Raw genomic sequence first — 20,616 nt, forward strand, 5'->3', positions numbered from 1 at the left:
GATTTATTACAGAAAATCTGAGAAGAGCTCAGGCAAACTATACAGAATGTTGACGAACTGAATACAAAGAGGGTTTAACGATCCCCGTGATATGAAATGAGGCACCCACAAAACAAAGTGGAAAAACCAGAGCTAGCCCCAAGACAAACAATTAGACATAAAAGGTGAAAAACAATCCAGGAATACTGCATACCCATGAAGTGACTCTGAGAAAGTACAGCTCACGTACTAACTGAAGCAAAAATCCACACTCAGGTTGGAGCTCCTCTACTGTAAAGATGAAGCCACACTCAGGTTGGAGGAACAACACCTTATATTCCGTCTGGGTAGCCTCCAACCTGATGGCATGAACATTGACCTCTCTAACTTCCGCTAATGCCCCACCTCCCCCTCGTACCCCATCTGTTATTTATTTTTATACACACATTCTTTCTCTCACTCTCCTTTTTCTCCCTCTGTCCCTCTGACTATACCCCTTGCCCATCCTCTGGGTTTTTCCCCCCCTCCCCCTTTTCCTTCTCCCTGGGCCTCCTGTCCCATGATCCTCTCATATCCCTTTTGCCAATCACCTGTCCAGCTCTTGGCTCCATCCCTCCCCCTCCTGTCTTCTCCTATCATTTCGGATCTCCCCCTCCCCCTCCCACTTTCAAATCTCTTACTATCTCTTCTTTCAGTTAGTCCTGACGAAGGGTCTCGGCCCGAAACGTCGACTGTACCTCTTCCTAGAGATGCTGCCTGACCTGCTGTGTCCACCAGCAACTTTGATGTGTGTTGCTTGAATTTCCAGCATCTGCAGAATTCCTCGTGTTTGCGTGAAGCAAAAATCTCTTTTTTTCAGTTGTGACAATGAGATTAGGTAGAATAACAGTTTTAGCACAGACTAGATGGGCCAAAGGGCCTGTTTCTGTGCTGTAGTGCACTGTGAGTGCTATCATAGCATCCAGGTCCACAGCTTCCTGAAAGTGTCTGTACAGGTAAAGAAGTTGTGTGGCATGCTTGGCTTTATTAGTCTGATCACTGTGCTCCAGAATCTGGAAGTTATGTTGCAGTTTTGTAGAAGTGGTTCAGTTTCACTCAGAGTAATTTCAACAATCATTCCAATTTCTTCAATTCTCTGAAGTTGTAGTTCTTCTGTCACCTTTTGTGAAGCCAGAAATAGAACAGTTGTCCTGTTTCCCTGCAATGATCTCTCCTGTCACCTGCTGTAAGGGACCCATGTTAACTATTGCCGGTCAACTCCTACGCATTCCAAGTTTAAAGTTCCAGCCTGCCCAACCTCTCCTGCAGCTCAGACCCGGCAACATCCTGGTAAATCTCCTCTACATTCTCTCCAGTTTAATCACATCTTTCCTACAGCAGGGTGATCAAAATTGAACACTACTCCAAGTGCAACCTCACCAACGTCTTGCACTACAATAACCTCCCTACCTTTGTACTCCATGTTCTGACTGATCAAGCCGGCGTGCCAAATGCCTTCTTCACCAGCTTGTCCACCTATGACTCCACTTCCAGGGAACTGCATACCTTGCCCTCCGAAGGCCCTCTGTCCTACGACACACTCCAGGAATCTCTGAACATCCTACCTGGATCTGACTTTCCAAATCCAACATCTTGCTCTTTGTTGTAGCGTGGATGAAATTACCGGAGAGACAGAGTCACTGGTAGATACAAAGCAGCTCCTTTATTCGACACAACAAGGTACAGCAGGCATCTTACAGACAGAGACGCTTTCCGCAGAAAGGTCTGCTAGCTCAATGTGGGCTCGATAATTATATACTAAACACAAAGGCAATTGCCACTTAAAAAGTTATAGACAATGCTTCCTTTTGAAGCTACATACAAAATATCACACCATCCTTTCCTTCCGACGCCAACGTGTCTGGGTTGGTATCCACAGCCTTTAGGAATGTAAGTTAAGTCTACGATATGTTTATTTGGCATTTTCCGTGCTAACATAGAAGATAATTAATATTTATAATGTATAGATAATACTGTCTTCGAAACTACAGCATCAGGTCAAACTACGGCGAGCATCTGGAATTCACACCCTTTTAGGAAGCCCACTGTGGTGGACTCAATCCACAGTCTTTTGTCAAACAGTTAAAATAGAAGTCTGGTGGCCAAAGTCATTGAAGTGTAAACAAATCATCCACCCAAAAAACTCACTCTAACACTCTTTTCTGAATTAAATCCATTTGCCATTCTTCAGCCCGTTTACCCAGCTGATTATGATTCTACTGTAATTGTAATCGAAGGCCCCACCTACCCTGGACATTCCCTCTTCTCTCCCTCCCATCCAGAAGATACAAACACCTGAAAGCACATACCACCAGGCTCAAGGACAGCTTCTATCCCACTGTTGTAAGACTATCGACTGGTTCATAGTATGATCAGGTGGACTTTTGACCTCACAATCTACCTCGTTAAATTGTCCAGACACCAGATCATCCCCCACTCTGGGACCCGGGCCCTATCACTTTGATACGCTCCGGGCCTGGGCTCTGCTGCCACGTTCCGACCCGCTCCTGACCTTTCCAAATTGTCCCATCGCTTGGACTGATGGGACCTCGCACTCGGTTCAGGTGGATGGGCTCTGAAACTCCTCTGCTCCGCTCGCCCCAGCTCTGACCCAAACATGTCTCGACCCTCGCTCTGACTTCTCCTCGAATGTGTCCCAACCTCACTCCAGCTTTGCATCGCACCCCCACATCTCGACCCTTGAGTCAGCCTCACCTTCGCTCTCCTCTTCATCGTTTGCGGTGATCATTTACCACAATTTTCTACAGAGAAAGAGTTATTAATAAAGTACTTAGTTGTATTTCTTGCTTTATGAACCACCAGTAAGCTGTCACCCGTCTTCAGTAGTGCCATCTTAAACTGGAAGGTGAGATTGTAGACACTGGACTGTCAACTTTTTGGGTGGTTGAGACCCTTTGTCTGGACAAAGAAACACCCACTGGCCATTCCCCTCCATGGATGCTGCCTGATCTACTCAGTTCCTTCAACCCCTTTCTAGATTATCCTTCCACTGCCCTTCACCAGTCAGGGCCTGAGTTATGGAGTACTTGGGACATTATATTGCAGCTGTATAAGTTGGAAAGCAGAGTACTATTTTTGTCACCGTGTTACAGGAAAAACACGATTAAGCTGTAAAGAGTTCAGAAAAGATGTACAAGGATGTTGCCAGGACTGGAGGGCCTGAGTTATCACAAGAGGCTGGCCAGATGAGGTCTTTACTCAGTGGAACAGAGGAGAATGAGGGGCAACCTTACAGAAATGTTCAGGTCTGCGAGAGGCATGGATGAGGTGGATGGCAACAGTCTTTTCCCAAGGGTAGCTGAGTCCAAAACTAGGGGGTATAGACTGAGGGACAAGGGGGAAAGATTTTAAAGGGTCTTGAGCAACATTCCCTCTGTTTCTACTTTACAGCTGCACGGACCAACTATGGCCTGAAAACTACACAGCACTTTAAACAACTTTGGTGTTCAGCAGACCAGCGGTTGATTAACAATGAGCTACTGACTTCCATTCTGTGTCTATTGTTACAATTTGTAACCGCATTGTAAATTGAAACACTGATGATGTAAACACACTGAAGATCTGTAATGTTTCAAAGTATATTTATTATTTAAAACATTTAAGGATTATATTCATTAACACAATTGACCACAAGAGTATTTCACAATTATATTAACATAGATTTCGAAATTACATAAAAGAAAATTCCAGCTGTGCACAGGAGCATTTCAGTTACAGTGCAGCTGTGCACATGTGCACTTTAGAGGGAGCAGTGGTCCTGGAGGGGTAGTGGACCTTGGGGGAGTAGTGGTCTTGGGTGGGGGGGGCGTAGTGGCCCTGAGGAAGCAGTGGGCCTGGGTGTCAGTGACCCTGAGGGGCATGCTGAAGGTGGTGAGAATATGGAAAGAACAGAGCTGCCAGAGGAGGTAGTTGAAGTAGGTACCATAACGCATAGGAGCAAGATTAGGCCATTTGGCCCATCGAATCTACAGCAGTGATGTAATAGAAATATGCGGATAGGCACATGCAGGGGCAGGGCTTAGAAGGATATGGGCTGAATGCAAGAAATTGGGACTAGCTGGATGTGTGGTGGTCAACATTGACTGGTCGGGTCGAAGGGCCTGTGTCCATGCTGTATTTCTCTGTGACACTACTTTGACTACTTGACACGATGGGCAAGGTGAGATGATGAGTTGCAGGGCTATAAGGATTGGGATGATATAGACCATTTGGGCTGGATGGCCACCTGCATTATAGTATGGAAGCTAGGTAGTTGCAGCAGCATAAATGTGCAGCATCAGATCCGTGACCAAATGGATCTGACATCCCAGGATGTAAGATATAGGCCATTTGGCCCATCAAAGCCACTGTACCTTTCAATCATGCTTGATTTTGTTTTAAAACCCCATTCTCCCACCTTCTTCCCATAACCCTTAACCTCCTCACTAATTAAGGACCTATCAGTCTCTGCCTTAAGTGCGCCCAATGACTTGGCCTCCAGAGCCGTCTATGGCTACGAATTCCACTGATTTAACGCCCTTTGGCTGAAGAAATTCCTCCTCAGCTCTGTTCCAAATGGGTGCCCTTCTGTTCTGAGGCTGTGTCCTCTGGTCTCTGGTCCTAGGCTCCCCGCCCCCCCCCCAACTATTGGAAACATCCTCTGCATGTCCACTCACCCTATCTGGGCCTTTTAGTATCCGGTAGGTTTCAATGAGATCCTCCAGCACGGACGCGAGTCTCCCCACCTTCGAGGGTGCCTTCAAAAGGCAATGTCTTATTATCCAGCGTTAAGTGAAGGTCACCCAGGACGTGCCCTCTTCTCATCAGGGGGGAGATACTGGAGCCTGAAGACACACACTTAACGTTTCGGGAACAGCTTCTTCCCTTCCATCCGCCAGATTTGCGAACGGACGATGAACCCACGAGCACTACCTCACATCTTTGCTTTCTTTATGCCCCACTGCATATTATATTATAAATAAATAAATATGCATCGCACTGTGCTGCTGCCGCAAAAAGAAATGCCACATTTCATGACATATGTCAGTGAGGATAAACCTGAATCTGATTATTCTAAAACTCCAGCGAGTTCAGACCCAGAACCATCAAACGCTCCTCATAGTTAACTGGTTCATTCCCAGGATCAGTCTTGTAAACTTCCTCTGGCCCCCCTCCAGTACATCCTTCCTTAGATAAGAGGTCCCAATCTGCTCATAATACTCCAGCTGCGGTCTGACCAACCCCTACAAAGTCCCAGCAGTACATCCTTGCTTTTAATTCTCGTCCTCTCTCTGCCAGTCAGGAGCAGGAGAGCTCGGGCTGGTAATGAGCAGCACAAGCCCGTCCCTGCGGCTAAGGCTCCAGGCGGAATGTGTCCACCCCCTCACAACACCCTCCCCACCCCCCGGGCCACTTGCTCCCGCAGCCATCAATTCCCCCATTTGAGAGTCCCCATCACTCGAGGCGAACGTCCCCAATTCCAGATGAAGGATTCCTCCCGACCGCCGGCGGCGCTGTGGAACCGCATCCGAGCCAGCGTACTGAGTCCTCCCGGCCACTGGAGGCACTGCGGACCAGCTCCTCAGCCTGCGGTTGAAACGGAAAATTCTGGAAACGCGCAGCAAATCAATCTGTGGAAAAGGAAGCGTTTGATGTTCCAGGTTGGGGACCCTTCATGCGGTGAATCGCCTCGAACGGCCAGCTGGATGCTGTTCCGCGCGGCTGGCGATGTAATAGGTCTTCGGGCCTCTGGCGGCGCTGCCACCGAGTTTCTCCCAGCCGGTGGGGGTGTAGTGATACCTCCCGCACGCTGGCGGCGCTGCAGACACTCGGCCTGTGTGCGTGTGGGTGTAGTGATACCTCCCACTCACTAGAGGCGAAGCGACATTCCTCTCCGGAGTTGGGTGTAATGACACCTTTCGACCGCCAGCAGCGCTGCGACCCCCCCTTTCCCTCCGACATAGAGCTTCAGTGATAGCGCCCGTGCAAAAGTGCAGCTACGACCCACCTCTCTAGCGTGGGAGGGGTTGCGACCCTCCTCTCCGGCTTGGAGGGGGAGCAGTGAGGGTGCAGTGATAGCGCCCGTGCAAAAGTGCAGCTGCGACCCTCCTCCCGGGCGAGGGGTTGCAGTGATACCTCCCGTGCGGAGGTGGAGCTGCGACCCTCCTCTCGGGCGAGGGGGTGCAGTGATACCTCCCGTGCGGAGGTGGAGCTGCGACCCTCCTCTCGGGCGAGGGGGTGCAGTGATACCTCCCGTGCGGAGGTGGAGCTGCGACCCCCTCTTCCCCGGAAGCGGGGCCCCCCAAAACACCACGGCCTTAGAGACTGAGAGGGAGCGGAGCAGCGGCATGGAGTTGGAATTCGAGCTGGAGGTGAGCAGCGAGCCGCCGCCCTCCGTCCGGGAAGAGCTGCAGGCCCAGGCTCCGGTAGCCGGGCTTGCGAGGACCGGCCGGCCTTAGCTCAGGCGCATTGCCTCAGAGCAACGGGACCGCCTTCCCCATGATCCCACCCCAGGGCGCCGCCTCCTCTCCCTGGAGTCCCACCCCAAGGCGCCGCCTTCTCTCTCTGGGGTACCACCCCAAGGCACCGCCCCTCTCCCCTGGATCCCACCCAAAGGCTCCGTCCCTCTCCCCGGGGTCCCACCCAAAGGTTCGTCCCCTCTCCCTGGGGGTCAAACCCCAAGGCACCGCCCCTCTCCCCGCGGTCCCACCTAAAGGCGACGCCCCCTCTCTCCGAGGTCCCACCTCCAAGGTGCCACCCCCCCCAAACCCCAGGGCACTGCACTCTCTACCCTGGTTCCAACCCCAAGGTGCCGCCTTCTCTCCCCAGGTGCCCACCTCAGGGTGCTGCCCTTCACCACTGGATGCTGCCTCCCCCGGGAGAATGCATCTCCTCCCTTTTCCCCTGGTGCTGCCCTGCAATTGATGAGTCTGGCCCCTCTCCACCCCAGGGTGCTGCCCCTCACTGTAGGACATCTTGTAAGTCATCTTGGGTGTTGCCACTCTCTAGGGTCTCTCTCTGGGAGAGGGAGGCAGGCCCCTTCAGTTTCTAATCCTCACCCCTCCCCCAAACCCAACCCGTCACTTCCTCTCTTGTTCCTGTCCACCCGCCTTCTCTGCGCCAACTCCCCCGACCCCCTTGCCACAAGATCGCAGCGGTTGCCCAGCACCAGGGGGATTCCCTCGCAGCTGTGCGTGCGTCAGAGGATTATTCACTGCCTCTGAATCATACGGTTACATACAGGGCTCGACGCGGTTAGGCATGATGCTTTATACAGCAGAGCAGCCCGGCCACTCTCAGGCACGGTCAGTTGCTGTCTGTTCCGGTTCGGCTGAGTAACGGACGCAATTCAGAGTGAAATTCCTTAACTTGCCCAGACAGATCGTCGCCTAGGCTGGAGCACAAATCGGCAGCGTCTCGTGACGGGTCAGTAACGAGGGAGGGGTAACGCATGTGGAGCGGGGGGGGCGGGTAGCGGGGTTCAGTTGCTGAATTTCCTGCTGTGATTTCAAGTTTGGTTTGGGAATCGGTGCTGTGCAGAGGGTTGCGGGGGAAGGGAGGGAGAAACCAGAACTGATAGTGGCGTGACGAGAAGTCGCTGCCTGATGTGTCAGGACACGTCCGTGGCTGCTGTCAGTGAGAGGGGAAGCTGACTGTTCGGTCCTCATGCCCGAGAGTTTGATGGCTGCTGAGGTTGTGGGACAGGGTGAGTACTGTCAGAGGTGGCCATGGCTGCGTCCTCATCTGAGATTGGAGCAGACGAACCCTACTTTCTCCCTACCTGTGTAAGAACCCTTTGCGCTCGTCTCCTGGGGGCACTCCTGCTGGGGGAGTGAATTTTGTAACTGCTGCATCCTAGTAGGAAATAGATCTCTCCTTTTCCCCAGGATCCCTCCTGTCTCAACAAACAAGTATTTCCTTCTCTTCCCCCCACCCACTCCTCAGATACTCCTCTCACATAGCAATGGGTCTCTCCTCTCTTCAGTGTTCCCCCCCCTCACCTCAGAGACAGACCGTACTTAAACACTTTGAGAGGGCTGTTGATGTGGCTTGTGCCTTGAGAGTGATGGGGTACAACGCGAAGGGGTGCCAATGTGACCAAGTCTGAGATTTTATCTATCTATTTATCTATCTATCTATCTATTTACTTATTTACTGCGATACAGCATGGAACTGGCCCTTCTGGCCTTTCGAGCCATGCTGGCCAGGAATCCCCCAATTTAACCCTAGCCTAATCGCAGGACAAGTTACAATGAGCAACTAACCTACTCATCAAAATGTCTCTGGACTGTGGAAGGAAACCCACACGGTCACGGGGAGAATATAGCGACTCCCTGCAGGCAGCGCTGGGAATTGAACTGGGGTCGCCAGCACTGTAAAGCGTTGTGCTGCTTTGAGGCGCAAGGCATTGGTTGGACCACGTTTGGGGCATTCTGAGCAGTTTTGGGTCTCATATCTAAGGAAACATCCTCTTGGCATCGGAGAGGGTCCAGGGGAGGTTCAGGAGAATGATCACAGGGATGAAAAGGTTAATGTATGAGGAGCATTTGATGGTTCTGAGTGGAGTTCAGAGGAATGAGGGGAAATCTCATTGAAACCTACCTTGGCCTAGATGGAGCGGATGTTGAGAGGATGTTTACAATACTGGGAGAGTCTAGGACCAGAGGGCACAGCCTCAGGATGCAAGGACGTCCCTCTAGAACAGAAATTAGGAGGGATTTCTTTAGCCAGAGGCTGGTGAATCTATGGAATTCATTGCCTCAGACGGCCTTGGAGGTCAAGTCATTTCGTATATTTAAAGCTGCGGTTGATAGTGCTTGATTTGTCAGGGTGACAAAGGCTACAGGGAGAAGGCAGGAGAATGGAGTTGAGAAGGATAATAAATCAGCTGTGTTGGAACAGTGGAGAGGACTCAGTTGGCTGAATGACCTATTGTTTATTTAATTGGAAATGAAACACGGAGTAAGCACTTCTGGCCCACCCCAGCAAACAACGACTAACTCAATTTAACCCTAGCCTAATCACGGGACAGTTTCAATGACCTGCTACGTCTTTGGACTGTGGGAGGAAACTGTAGCGTCCGGGAGTTAAAAACAATGCTTTTTAATTGGTGGGGGGGACATGTAAAGACTCCTTAGGACAGAGGACACCAGAATTTTGGGCATTGGAGAAGAGCACCACTGCTGGAGCATGTGACGTCCCAGATGCAGGTGCTGTTGAATTGTGTGTGTGTGCGCACGTGTGTCTGGGTTCTGTTACTGTGGAGTGGGGTGTAGGGCAGAGAGAGCTGTCAGGGAACACAATGGACAGACTGTCTGCATGAACAGAGCCCTTCTCCGGAGGCACGAGGCTGAGGCACGGGCTCGCAGCTGGTGTTGTTCCACAGATCGGCATCACCCACTCCGAGGGCAGCTCTGAACACGGAGCTTCATCTGACAATGCATTTGCTGCCTAGCCGCAAACGAGCATCGTCCTGGCTACGTCAGTCTCTCACCCTGGGCTGTGGGACGAGTCCCGCCTCTCCCCAGAATGAGACAGATTTAATCACTGAGTCATCAGTTCAACTAATCTAGGGTATAGTACCCAGTGGGAACGGGTCTGTCACTGTACAACACCGGGGTACGGTACCCAGTGGGAACGGGTCTGTCACTGTACAACACCAGGGTAAAGTACCAGTGGGGATGAGTCTGTCACTGTATAACACCGGGGTACGGTACCAGTGGGGATGGGTCTGTCACTGTATAACACCAGGGTAAAGTACCAGTGGGGATGGGTCTGTCACTGTATAACACCGGGGTACGGTACCGGTGGGGATGGGTCTGTCACTGTATAACACCGGGGTACGGTACCGGTGGGGATGGGTCTGTCACTGTATAACACCGGGGTACGGTACCGGTGGGGATGGGTCTGTCACTGTATAACACCGGGGTACGGTACCGGTGGGGATGGGTCTGTCACTGTATAACACCAGGGTACAGTACCAGTGGGGCGGGTCTGTCACTCTGTAACACATGTACAAAACCAGTGGGGACTGGACTGTCATTGTATAAAACTGGTACAGTCACGGTGGGGACAGATCTTTTGCTTCATAACACTGGAGTACGGTACTGGTGGAGTCAGTTTGCTCTGGGACTGACAGTGGTGGACAGGGTGTGTTCTCGTTCTCCCCTCATGTTCTCGTTCTCCCCTCCTCCTCCCCCTCCCTCCACCCTCTTCCTTTCCCTCCCCCTCCTCCTCTATGAGCAACAGGCTTGACTTCCTTTGTGAGACTCCCTGGCTTCTCAAAATGCAGAAGTGATCTGCCCTTTCCCTGCTTTGTTCCTCCTTTTGCGGAACTGACCCTGTATCCCGGCAACGCGTATCCGCTGCCGTAACCATGGGCTTCCTGGGGCCACCCTCTCCCCACCCAGATCCAACCCCTTCCTGGCCCAGTTTGGGAGGGAAGTGGGGGCCATGTCTTTCTTTTTAGTTACCCTTTGCAGCGCTATTTGTCACACTGTGGGCACAGAGTTGTCAAAGTGAGTGATTTCTGTGCATTTTCCATCTACACTGACTTATTATCAGTGAGACTCAGACTAGGGGACAGGGCCTCAGGATTTGGGGGAGTAGACTTATGACGGAGATGAGGAGAATGTGCTTTACCCTGAGAATCAGAGTCAGGTTTATTATCACGGACTTACGTGGTGAAATTTATTGTTTTGTGGCATCAGTACAGTGCAACACTGTACCTAAAAATTACAAGAAGCACATACGATGGGTTCTAGTTTCTTTGGACACCTTAGGACCAGTACATTTCAACTGCCCCGATTAGCTAAAGTTTGGTGGAGATAGTTAAAATGTATAAGAAGGATAAACAACCATTTAACTGAGTAACAAATTATGTATTTAAATGAAATACAGAACAAATTAGATCACTACCAATACTACTGTGAAACTGTGTATTAGTTTCTAATAGTTATTGACAGAGGAATTCATCCAGCGTACACTGCCATCGTCTTTAGTTTGACTGTAAGTGAACAAACTGAGCACAGATACCTAGTTAATTTTTTTATTTATTCATTGACGGGATGTGGGCATCGCCAGCTAAATCAGCCCGTCCCTAGTTGCCCTTGAGAAGGTGGTGATGAGCTGCCTTCTTGAACCGCTGCAGTCCCTGAGGTGTCGGTACACCCACAGTGCTGTTAGGGAGGGAATTCCATGATTTTGACCCAGCGACAGTGAAGGAATGGTGATCTGTTTCCAAGTCAGGATGGTGAGTGACTTGGAGGGGGATTTCCAAGTGGGTGGTGTTCCCAGTGGGTGGTCGTCCTTCTAGATGGTAGTGGTTGAAGATGGTCATCGCCTGGCACTTGCGTGGCTCGAATGTTACTCGCCACTTGTCGGCCCAAGTCTGACAAGTGCGAGATACTGGATAATCTTCATTTCATTATACCGTTCAACTTGCTTGATGATACCTGCAAATGTACTGCAGTTCTTAACTTGTTGAAGTAGTGAAATTGTTTCATTTTCACTCCTGCCTGTTTCTGGCATCTGTGAGAAACCGCAGTGAGAAAAACAATTCTGAAAAAGGATCTGGTGCTTTCCCGATCTATATGACAAATAAACTCTTCTTGGGCTTCCAGCCGGGTACAGGTATCGATTATAACATATTTCGATGACAAGGTGAAGATGGCAGAGTTTGTCATGGAAATATTGGTTATAATTCATAGCTGTACCAGGCTGGAAGGCTGAGAAGCATTTATTCGTTAAAACACTTCTGAATTGCCTTGCCATTTATATCTTGCCGGCTGTCAGTGGCGAACTGTACTTACTGCCTGTACTGCTTTTTGCATCGGTGTCACAGGGCTGAATAGAGAACAAGGCAAGCACACACAACGGATGCTATTTTAAAATTATCATCCCTGCCACTTTGTCCATCCCAGATGTTGAAGCCCCTTCAGCTGCCTGTCCCAGACATTGACCCCCCCCCATTGATCTGCCTGTCCCAGACATTGACCCCCATCGATCTGCCTGTCCCAGACATTGACCCCCATCGATCTGCCTGTCCCAGACAATGAACCCCTCCTTGATCTGCCTGTCCCAGACAATGAACCCCACCTTTGATCTGCCTGTCCCAGACATTGAACCCCCCCCGATCTGCCTGTCCCACACATTGAACCCCCCCCTTGATCTTCCTGTCCCATTGAACCCCCCTTGATCTGCCTGTCCCAGACATTGAACCCCCCCGATCTGCCTGTCCCACACATTGAACCCCCCCCTTGATCTGCCTGTCCCAGAAATTGACCACCCCCAATCTGCTTGTCCCAGACATTGATCCCCATCGCTCTGCCTGTCCCAGATGTTGAACTCCCCTCTCTCTGCAGTCCTGAGTGGTGATCCTCCTCTCACTCCACCCCAGATGTGGACCCCTTCACTCTGCCCCAGATGTTGACCCTTCTCTCACTCTGCCCCAGATGTTGACTCCTCTCTCTGCCTGACCCAGATGTTGACCCTTCTCTCACTCTGCCCCAGATGCTGACTCCTCTCTCTGCCTGCCCCAGATGTTGACCCTTCTCTCACTCTGCCCCAGATGTTGACTCCTCTCTCTGCCTGCCCCAGATGTTGACCCTTCTCTCACTCTGTCCCAGATGTTGACTCCTCTCTCTGCCTGACCCAGATGTTGACCCTTCTCTCACTCTGCCCCAGATGTTGACTCCTCTCTCTGCCTGCCCCAGATGTTGACCCTTCTCTCACTCTGCCCCAGATGTTGACTCCTCTCTCTGCCTGCCCCAGATGTTGACCCTTCTCTCACTCTGCCCCAGATGTTGACTCCTCTCTCTGCCTGCCCCAGATGTTGACTCCTCTCTCTGCCTGCCCCAGATGTTGACCCTTCTCTCACTCTGCCCCAGATGTTGACTCCTCTCTCTGCCTGCCCTAGATGTTGACCCTTCTCTCACTCTGCCCCAGATGTTGCCTCCTCTCTCTGCCTGCCCCAGATGTTGCCTCCTCTCTCTGCCTGCCCCAGATGTTGACTCCTCTCTCTGCCTGCCCCAGATGTTGACCCTTCTCTCACTCTGCCCCAGATGTTGACCCTTCTCTCACTCTGCCCCAGATGTTGCCTCCTCTCTCTGCCTGCCCCAGATGTTGACCCTTCTCTCACTCTGCCCCAGATGTTGCCTCCTCTCTCTGCCTGCCCCAGATGTTGACTCCTCTCTCTGCCTGCCCCAGATGTTGCCTCCTCTCTCTGCCTGCCCCAGATGTTGACTCCTCTCTCTGCCTGCCCCAGATGTTGACCCTTCTCTCACTCTGCCCCAGATGTTGCCTCCTCTCTCTGCCTGCCCCAGATGTTGACCCTTCTCTCACTCTGCCCCAGATGTTGCCTCCTCTCTCTGCCTGCCCCAGATGTTGACTCCTCTCTCTGCCTGCCCCAGATGTTGACTCCTCTCTCTGCCTGCCCCAGATGTTGCCTCCTCTCTCTGCCTGCCCCAGATGTTGCCTCCTCTCTCTGCCTGCCCCAGATGTTGACTCCTCTCTCTGCCTGCCCCAGATGTTGACCCTTCTCTCACTCTGCCCCAGATGTTGACTCCTCTCTCTGCCTGCCCCAGATGTTGACTCCTCTCTCTGCCTGCCCAAGCCAGTGATGCCACTTCTTGCTTTGAACATCCAGATGTTGCAGGAGTAGCCATGGCGGAGGAGAATGCCCCTCAGCTGGCCGACTACTTCGTGGTTGCAGGGCTGACGGAGGGCTCAAAGCCTCTGGAGGAGGGCGGCCACCGGCTGGCCCGCCCGCTGGAACCTATCTCCGACGTGGCCGTCATCATCCGATCGCTGGGAGAGGAGGTGCCCGAGGGCTTCACCTGCATCGAGACCACGCCCAGCGGCCAGCCCGCCGACCTCAGCTCCGGCCTTCTCACCCCCTCCCACATGTACCTGTGCTACAAGCGGGGGCGAGGCAAGGCCCCGCTCATCGACCTCGGGTCAGTCTTGACCACAGCTGGGGGTGTGGTGCGGGGAAGGGGCAATGAGATGGGCTGAATTTGCTGCCAAAGTTTCTCCTTCTCTCTCCCCTCCCCTCACCAACCCCCCCCCACTCTCCACACCCCTCATCCCTCCCCTCCCCCTCATCCCTCCCCTCCCCCCATCCCTCCCTCACCCCCCAACTCCCCACTCTCCCCCTCATCCCTCCCCCCACTTCCCCCATCTCTCCCCCAACCCCCCACCCTCACAGCCCTCATCCCTCCCCCCAACACCCCCACTCTCCACCCCCTCACCCCTCCTTCTCCCCCCCCCCAGCTGTTGTATGTACAGAGTTTGTGTGTTCTCCCTGTGACTGTATGGTTTTCTCCGGGTGCTCTGGTTTCCTCCCACATTCCAAAGGCGTACTGGTTAGTGGGTTATTTGGTCACATGGGTGCAATTGGGGCTGCATTGTATCTCTGAATGGAAAAAGAGCTTAGGAAAATTGAGGGAGTAAAGAGGAAAAGAGAACACAGAAACGAGAAAATCTGCAGATGCTGGAAATCCGAGCTACACACACAAAATGCTGGAGGAACTCAGCAGGCCAGGCAGCATCTGTGGAAAAGAGTTGCGTCGACGTTTTGTCCGAGACCCTTCGACAGGACTCCATAAGGGGGGAGCAGAGAGAGAGAGGGTTTCACTGAACTCCTGTCGAAGGGAAGATTTTAAACTTCTTCAGGGTAGGCATCCCTAAAGAGACCTCGCAGTGTAGTAATCCAATCACAAACTGGAGAAAATCTGCAGATGCTGGAAATCCGAGCTACACACACAAAATGCTGGAGGAACTCAGCAGGCCAGGCAGCATCTACAGAAAACTGTACTGTCGATGCCTCAGACTCGATGAAGGGTCTTGGCCTGAAACGTCAACTGCACTCTTTTCCGTAGATGCTGCCTGGCCTGCTGCGTTCCTCCAGCATTTTGTGTGTGTTGCTTAGAGAACGCAGAATGCAGTTACAGAGAAAGTTTGGTGCGGGCAGACAGATAAAGTGTATTGGTCACAGTAAGATTGGGAGCTCCCTGTATTACACAAGAGCCTGGTAACAATGGGATCAAAGCTGTGCTTTTGGGGTTTTGTATCTTCAGTTCAATGGGAATATCCAGGGAAGGGTCTTAGATTCTGCCGGCTGCTTTACTGAGGCAGAGAGAAGTGCAAACAGAGTCCATAGAGGAGAGGCTGGTTTCCATGACGTGCTGAGCCGTGTCCACAACCCTCCGCAGTTTTCTTGCAGTCACGGGCAGACAGGATGCTCGCTGTGGTGCGTCAGTAAAAGTTGACAAGGGTGAAAGGGGACGTTCCATATTTCCTCAGCCTCCAAGGTTAGGGTGAGAGGTGATTTTTAAATTTAGATACGGCCAGGAATCGGCCCTTTGAAGCGCAGCACCCAGCAAAGCCCCTCTTTTAAACTCGGCCTAATCACAGGGCAGCTTTGTCTTTGTACTGTGGAAGGAAAGCAGAGCGTGGGGAGGAAAGCGATCGGGGGGAGGAAAGCGATCGGAGGGAGGAAAGGAAAGCGCTCGGAGGGAGGGGAGGAAAGCACTCGGAGGGAGGACATACAGACTCCTTACAGAGCATGGCGGAATTAAACTCTGAACCCTGCCGCCCCGAGTTTAATAGTGTTGCGCTAGGCTAACCGCTGCACTACTGTGGGAGAGGTGGGGGGTGGGGGGTCAATATTGCTGTGACTGACACTCTGCCTGTTTAAGTGCAGGGTGCTGTGCGAGGGGAAGGAGAGACTGAAGCCGGGGTGTCGGACCATCGAAACCACCCCGTACAGCCGGCCAGCGTACATCAGCGGCGGGGGGGCCAGCCTGCAGCCCCGTACCTTCCTCACTTACCGCCGGGCCTCTGACTGCCAATCGCACAGCGGCCTGGCCGTCACCGACGTCTGCCTCATCGTGCCCAGCAAGGGAGAGGTGCCCCCACACACCTACTGCAAGGTGGACAGGAACCTCAACGCTGGCATGGTGAGGACGTGGGGGTACAAGGAGAAACCACGGGGCGTGGGGGGGGGAATGGGGGAGGGATTGAGGGATGGGTGGGGAGGAAGGGAAGTGGGGGGACTGAAGAGGGAGAGGCAGAGAGGAATGGAGGGGGGGTTGAAGGTGCCAGGATGTGATCGCAGGTCAGCCTGGCAATGGGGCAGTGTGGGAGTGGGCTGGTCAGAAGGGAGCACAAGGTAGATTTCAATGGAATAATCTGGTGAGGTGGGGCCAGGAGGGGTTTCATCAGCTGCCACCCCGCTCTCCTCCCACCCCGCGCTCCCCTCGTCCTCTACTCTTACCCACAGCGTTCCTGCCTCTCCCCTCTCCCGTTTCCCCCTGTCCTGCTCTCATGGTCTGTTTGCTTTTGTCTGCAGTGGGGACCTGCCATCTACCTGTGCTACAAGAAGGCCATGGCCAAGGGCACGGCTCTGACCTACGAGGCAGGTGAGGCTGGCGAGACGGGGCCGGTCGGGAATCAAACCGGAGTCTCTGCCAGAGGGGGACGGCAGCCAGAACTGAAATCAGGGCTCAGGGTGACAGGGTCACCCCGGTGGTGTTGTGGGTCAGCTTCACTGAGGGGACGGCATGACGTAGTGGTTAGCGCAACCCTATTGCAGTGCCAGCAACCCGCGTTCAGTTCCCACCGCTGCCTGCGAGGAGTTTGTACGTTCTCCCCGTGACCGCGTGGGTTTCCTCCGGGTGCTCTGGTGTCCTCCCACAGTCCAAAGACCTACCGATCAGTAGGTTAATTGGTCACACGGGTGTAAATGGGCCGCGCGGGCTTGCTGGGCCAGAATCATGCTGAATCTCTAACTAAATGGAGAAAGTAGGTGATTTGGATTATGGGACAGGGATCTGATAGAGAAACCTGCTCATGGAATCTGGGACCACACCAATCACCTGCCCATTTGTCCTCCTTCCCCTCCTCCCACTTTCTTATTCTGGCTTCTGCCCCCTTCCTTTACAGTCCTGAAGAAGGATCTCGGCCTGCATATTCCCTTCCACAGATGCTGCCTGGCCTGCTGCATTTTGTGTGTGTGATTCTGGATCTCCAGCGATTTCAGAATTTCTTGTGTTCATGGAATAGGATTTGACCCTAAAAAAGTGTATCGCCAGGGTTTTGAAACGCTTCGATTGGTCACTGTGTCTCAGTTCCAGTGACCCAGTTTCAGTCTCGACCTTTGTTGCTGTGTGTGTGCAACTTCACAAGTTCTTCTTGTTGCCAGGTGGGTGTCCCTGGGATGGATAGGTTAATCAACAGCTGCAAATTGCCCCCCTAGCGGGTAAAAACCTATGGGGAACTGATGGGAATGTGGGGCCGATAAAATAGTTGGTTAAGCCCATCAACCCTACAGTTGGAGAGTGTGAGCGTTTGCTGTATCCGTGCCTGTAGATGATGGAGTTCAGAATGATGAATAGATGTTGGGTGGGCAGGTAAGTTTTCATAATCCCGGGAATGAAATGGTTAGTGTATGAAGATTATTTTTTAGCTCTGGGCCTGTCCTTGCTGGGGTTTAGAAGAATGAGGGGCATCTCATTGAAACCAGTCGAATATTTAAAGACCTAAATAGAGTGGTGGGTGACGGAGTGGAGATATGTCGCTACCAGAGGAGATGCAAGGCGCTCCTTCCCTCCGCTAACCTGCAGGTCACCCTGGGGCAAGGTGTGACACCTGCTTGGCCCCCCGATCAGGGTCACATGGAGCCACGGGAGCAGGTGGTGGACGGTCGTATGAGCAACCGGTGCAGATCACAAGTCCTGGTTATGCGACCACTGACTGACACCAGGCAGACAACCAGATAATGGCTGGGGTCAAGACTGCCCAAATAAACCAGCCTCTCCCAGGGATGAGGTCTTTGAAGCTTCTGTTGGTGTTTCTGTAGCTCTGGGTTTTTACGGGATGGGGTTGCTAGTCTCATGTCCAACCCTCCTACTTTCGCAGCCGGTCTTGGGACCGTCCATGGCAGAGTCAGAGTAATTTAGGATGGGTGTAAGTGGGAGGTTGCTGGTTTGCGTAGACCATGATGTCTCCCTGTGTGACTCTCTGATTAGAATCGGCTTTATTATCACTGACATAAGTCATGAAATTTGGAATTTTGTGGGAGCAGTGCAATGTAGTCATAACAAATTACCATCAGTTACGATAAAAAGTAAATAGTGCAAAAGATGACTAGGGCAGTAGTCTCCATGAGTTGATGGAAATATGATGGCGGACAGGAAGCATAAGCTGAGGGGAAGTCAGCCACCCTGGATCTTATGTTTACTAGGTCTACATAAGACCTGCTCCATTTAGCACAGGATCAGGCCCTTCGGCCCTCCAAGTCTGTGCTGAGCACAATGCCAAATTAAACTGTGAACACAAGATTCTGCAGATGCTGGAAATCTCGAACAACACACAACATGCTGGGAGGAACTCAACGCTTCAGGCAGCATCTACAGAGGCCGAGACCCTTCATCAGCACTGCTAGATTGTTTTTAATACTTTGCTATCTTAAGCCCAGTTATTCTAGTTACTACAGTTACTTGTCAGGAATTAGAGGGTGAAGCTTTGAGATGAGAGGGGAAGTTTAAAGGAGATGCGCAGGGCTAGTTTTCTAAGAGTGGCTGGTGCTTGGAACAGGTTGCCAGAGGAAATGGTGGAGGCAGATACAATTGTGGTTTTACAAGGCTGTTAGCTAGTCAAGTGAAAATGAAGAGAATGGAGCGAAATGACTTGTGGGCAGGCAGCAGTAATTTTGTTCAGTTGGACATCATAGTCAGCACAGACGAAAGATCTCGACCCAAAATATCGAAAATCCATTTCCCTCCACAGATGCTTCTGGTTTGCTGAGTCCTTCCAACAGACTGTGTATTGCAAAAGGATATGGATATTGGTTTATCATTGTCACGTATACCAAGATACAGTGAAAAGCTTGGCTTGCATGTTGATTGTTTATACAGATGGTATCATTACACGGTGCACTGAGATAGAACAAGATAAAGCAATAGCAATGTAGATTAAAGTGTAAAAGCTACCAAGAGGATGCAGTACGGGTAAATGATATAAGGTGCAAGATCGTTGTTGGAGCGCACCAGTGTTAGAGTGGTCAGGCTTTGGCTCAACAGGCTTGGGCGAGACTAGAACTTGGGCTTGAAAAGTTATAGGCATAACAAGTGTAGGCAGGATGGTAGTCCAGGCAGTAGAATGCTCCTCCCAAGAGATCTGGTATTTCACTGTACCTAACAGTCTCCCTCATGACTACATTTGCAGGACGTGTGCCCAACTCCAGCTCCTGACTGACAAGATCAAGGAAAAGGAGCTGGAGCTGAATGTACTCTGGACCGTTCAGGAAGCTGACGATTTCATAGATGACCTTTACTGAGGTGGTCCCACAGAGTGCAGGCTTCAGATAGTAGATGGGTGACCACCAGGAGAAGCAAGGGGGGGTTTGCAGTCATTACAGTGTTCCCCCATGGTCATTCCCCCCAGCGACAAGTGTACCCCTTTGGGTACTGCTGGGGGGGGTTTGCAGTCATTACAGTGTTCCCCCATGGTCATTCCCCCCAGCGACAAGTGTACCCCTTTGGGTACTGCTGGGGGTCGGGGTGTGGAGAATGGCCTATCAGGGCACGGCAGCAGCCAGACCAGTGGCACTGTGGCTGACTCCGAGGGAAGGGTAAAGCCAGGCAGAGCGATAGTGAGCGGAGACTCGATTGTTGGGGAACGGACAGGAGATTGTGTGAAAGAGAAGCCAGGATGGTGTGTTGCCTCCCAGTGGTTGGGGTCCAGGATGTCTCAGAGCAGCTGCAGAAGCTGAGCAGCCAGAGGCCACGGTGCACATTGGCACCATTGACACGGGTAGAAGGTCCTGTGCAGTCAGTGTAGAGAGTTGGGGAAGAGGTTGACGAGCAGGACCTCCGAGGTCGTAATTGGATTACTCCCAGTACCACATGCTGGTCAGGGCAAGAATACGATGATGGTACAGGTGAATGAGTGACTGAGGAACTGGTTTTCAGATTTCTGGACCATTGGGATCAATTCTGGGGAAGGCATGACCTGTACAAAAAGGACGGGTTGCACCTGAACCTGAGGGGCAATATCCTTGTGGACAGGTTTGCTAGAGCTGTTGGGGAGGGTTTATCTACGTTTGCAGGGGGAGAGAACTGGAGTGATAGGGCTGGGGACGGGGCAGTTGGTATACGAGTAGGTGCAGTGTGTAGTGAGACTGAGAAATGAGAGTCGGGCGCGTTGAAGTGTAACATGGGGTAAAATCAAAAGGGGTGGACTGAAGGTGTTACATATTAATGCATAGAATAAGGGAGATGAATTTGTAATGCAATTAGAGATTGGCAGGTTTGACGTTGTGGGCATCACTGAGTCATGTCTGAAAGATCACATCCAGTGATAAACCTTGCATCGAAAGGGCAGGCAGGTAGGCAGAGGGGGTGGGGTGGCTCTGCTGGTTAGAAAACTGAAATCAAATCCTTAGAAAGAGGTGACATAGGATCAGAAGACGCAGAGTCCTTGTGGGTAGACTTAACAAGTTGTAAGGGTTACAAGACCCTGATGGGAGTTATATACCAGACCCCTGACCAGTAGCCAGGATGTGGGACATAAATTTCAATGGGAAGTAGAAAAGGC

The 20,616-nt window shown here is 51.9% G+C and overlaps 1 protein-coding gene across 5 annotated transcripts in view; it reads left to right on the forward strand.

Annotated features, from left to right (window-relative positions):
* The first annotated feature begins 5,559 nt into the window (after window positions 1-5,559).
* Window positions 5,560-20,616, forward strand: part of LOC134342993 (DENN domain-containing protein 4B-like) — a 59,688-nt gene continuing 44,631 nt past the window's right edge. Inside the window, exons 1-4 of one of the 5 annotated variants that reach the window (XM_063041766.1) lie at window positions 5,561-6,389; window positions 13,664-13,973; window positions 15,722-15,977; window positions 16,370-16,439. In XM_063041766.1, the coding sequence (XP_062897836.1) occupies window positions 13,681-13,973; window positions 15,722-15,977; window positions 16,370-16,439 (619 nt within the window). In that variant the 5' untranslated portion in view covers window positions 5,561-6,389; window positions 13,664-13,680. Of the gene's footprint in view, window positions 6,390-6,656; window positions 7,444-13,663; window positions 13,974-15,716; window positions 15,978-16,369; window positions 16,440-20,616 lie in introns of those variants that run through there. The other 4 variants (XM_063041767.1, XM_063041768.1, XM_063041770.1 and 1 more) reach the window with 4 other exon arrangements.

The sequence above is a fragment of the Mobula hypostoma genome, chromosome 2 (assembly GCF_963921235.1).
Source record: "Mobula hypostoma chromosome 2, sMobHyp1.1, whole genome shotgun sequence".
NCBI lineage: Eukaryota > Metazoa > Chordata > Chondrichthyes > Myliobatiformes > Myliobatidae > Mobula > Mobula hypostoma.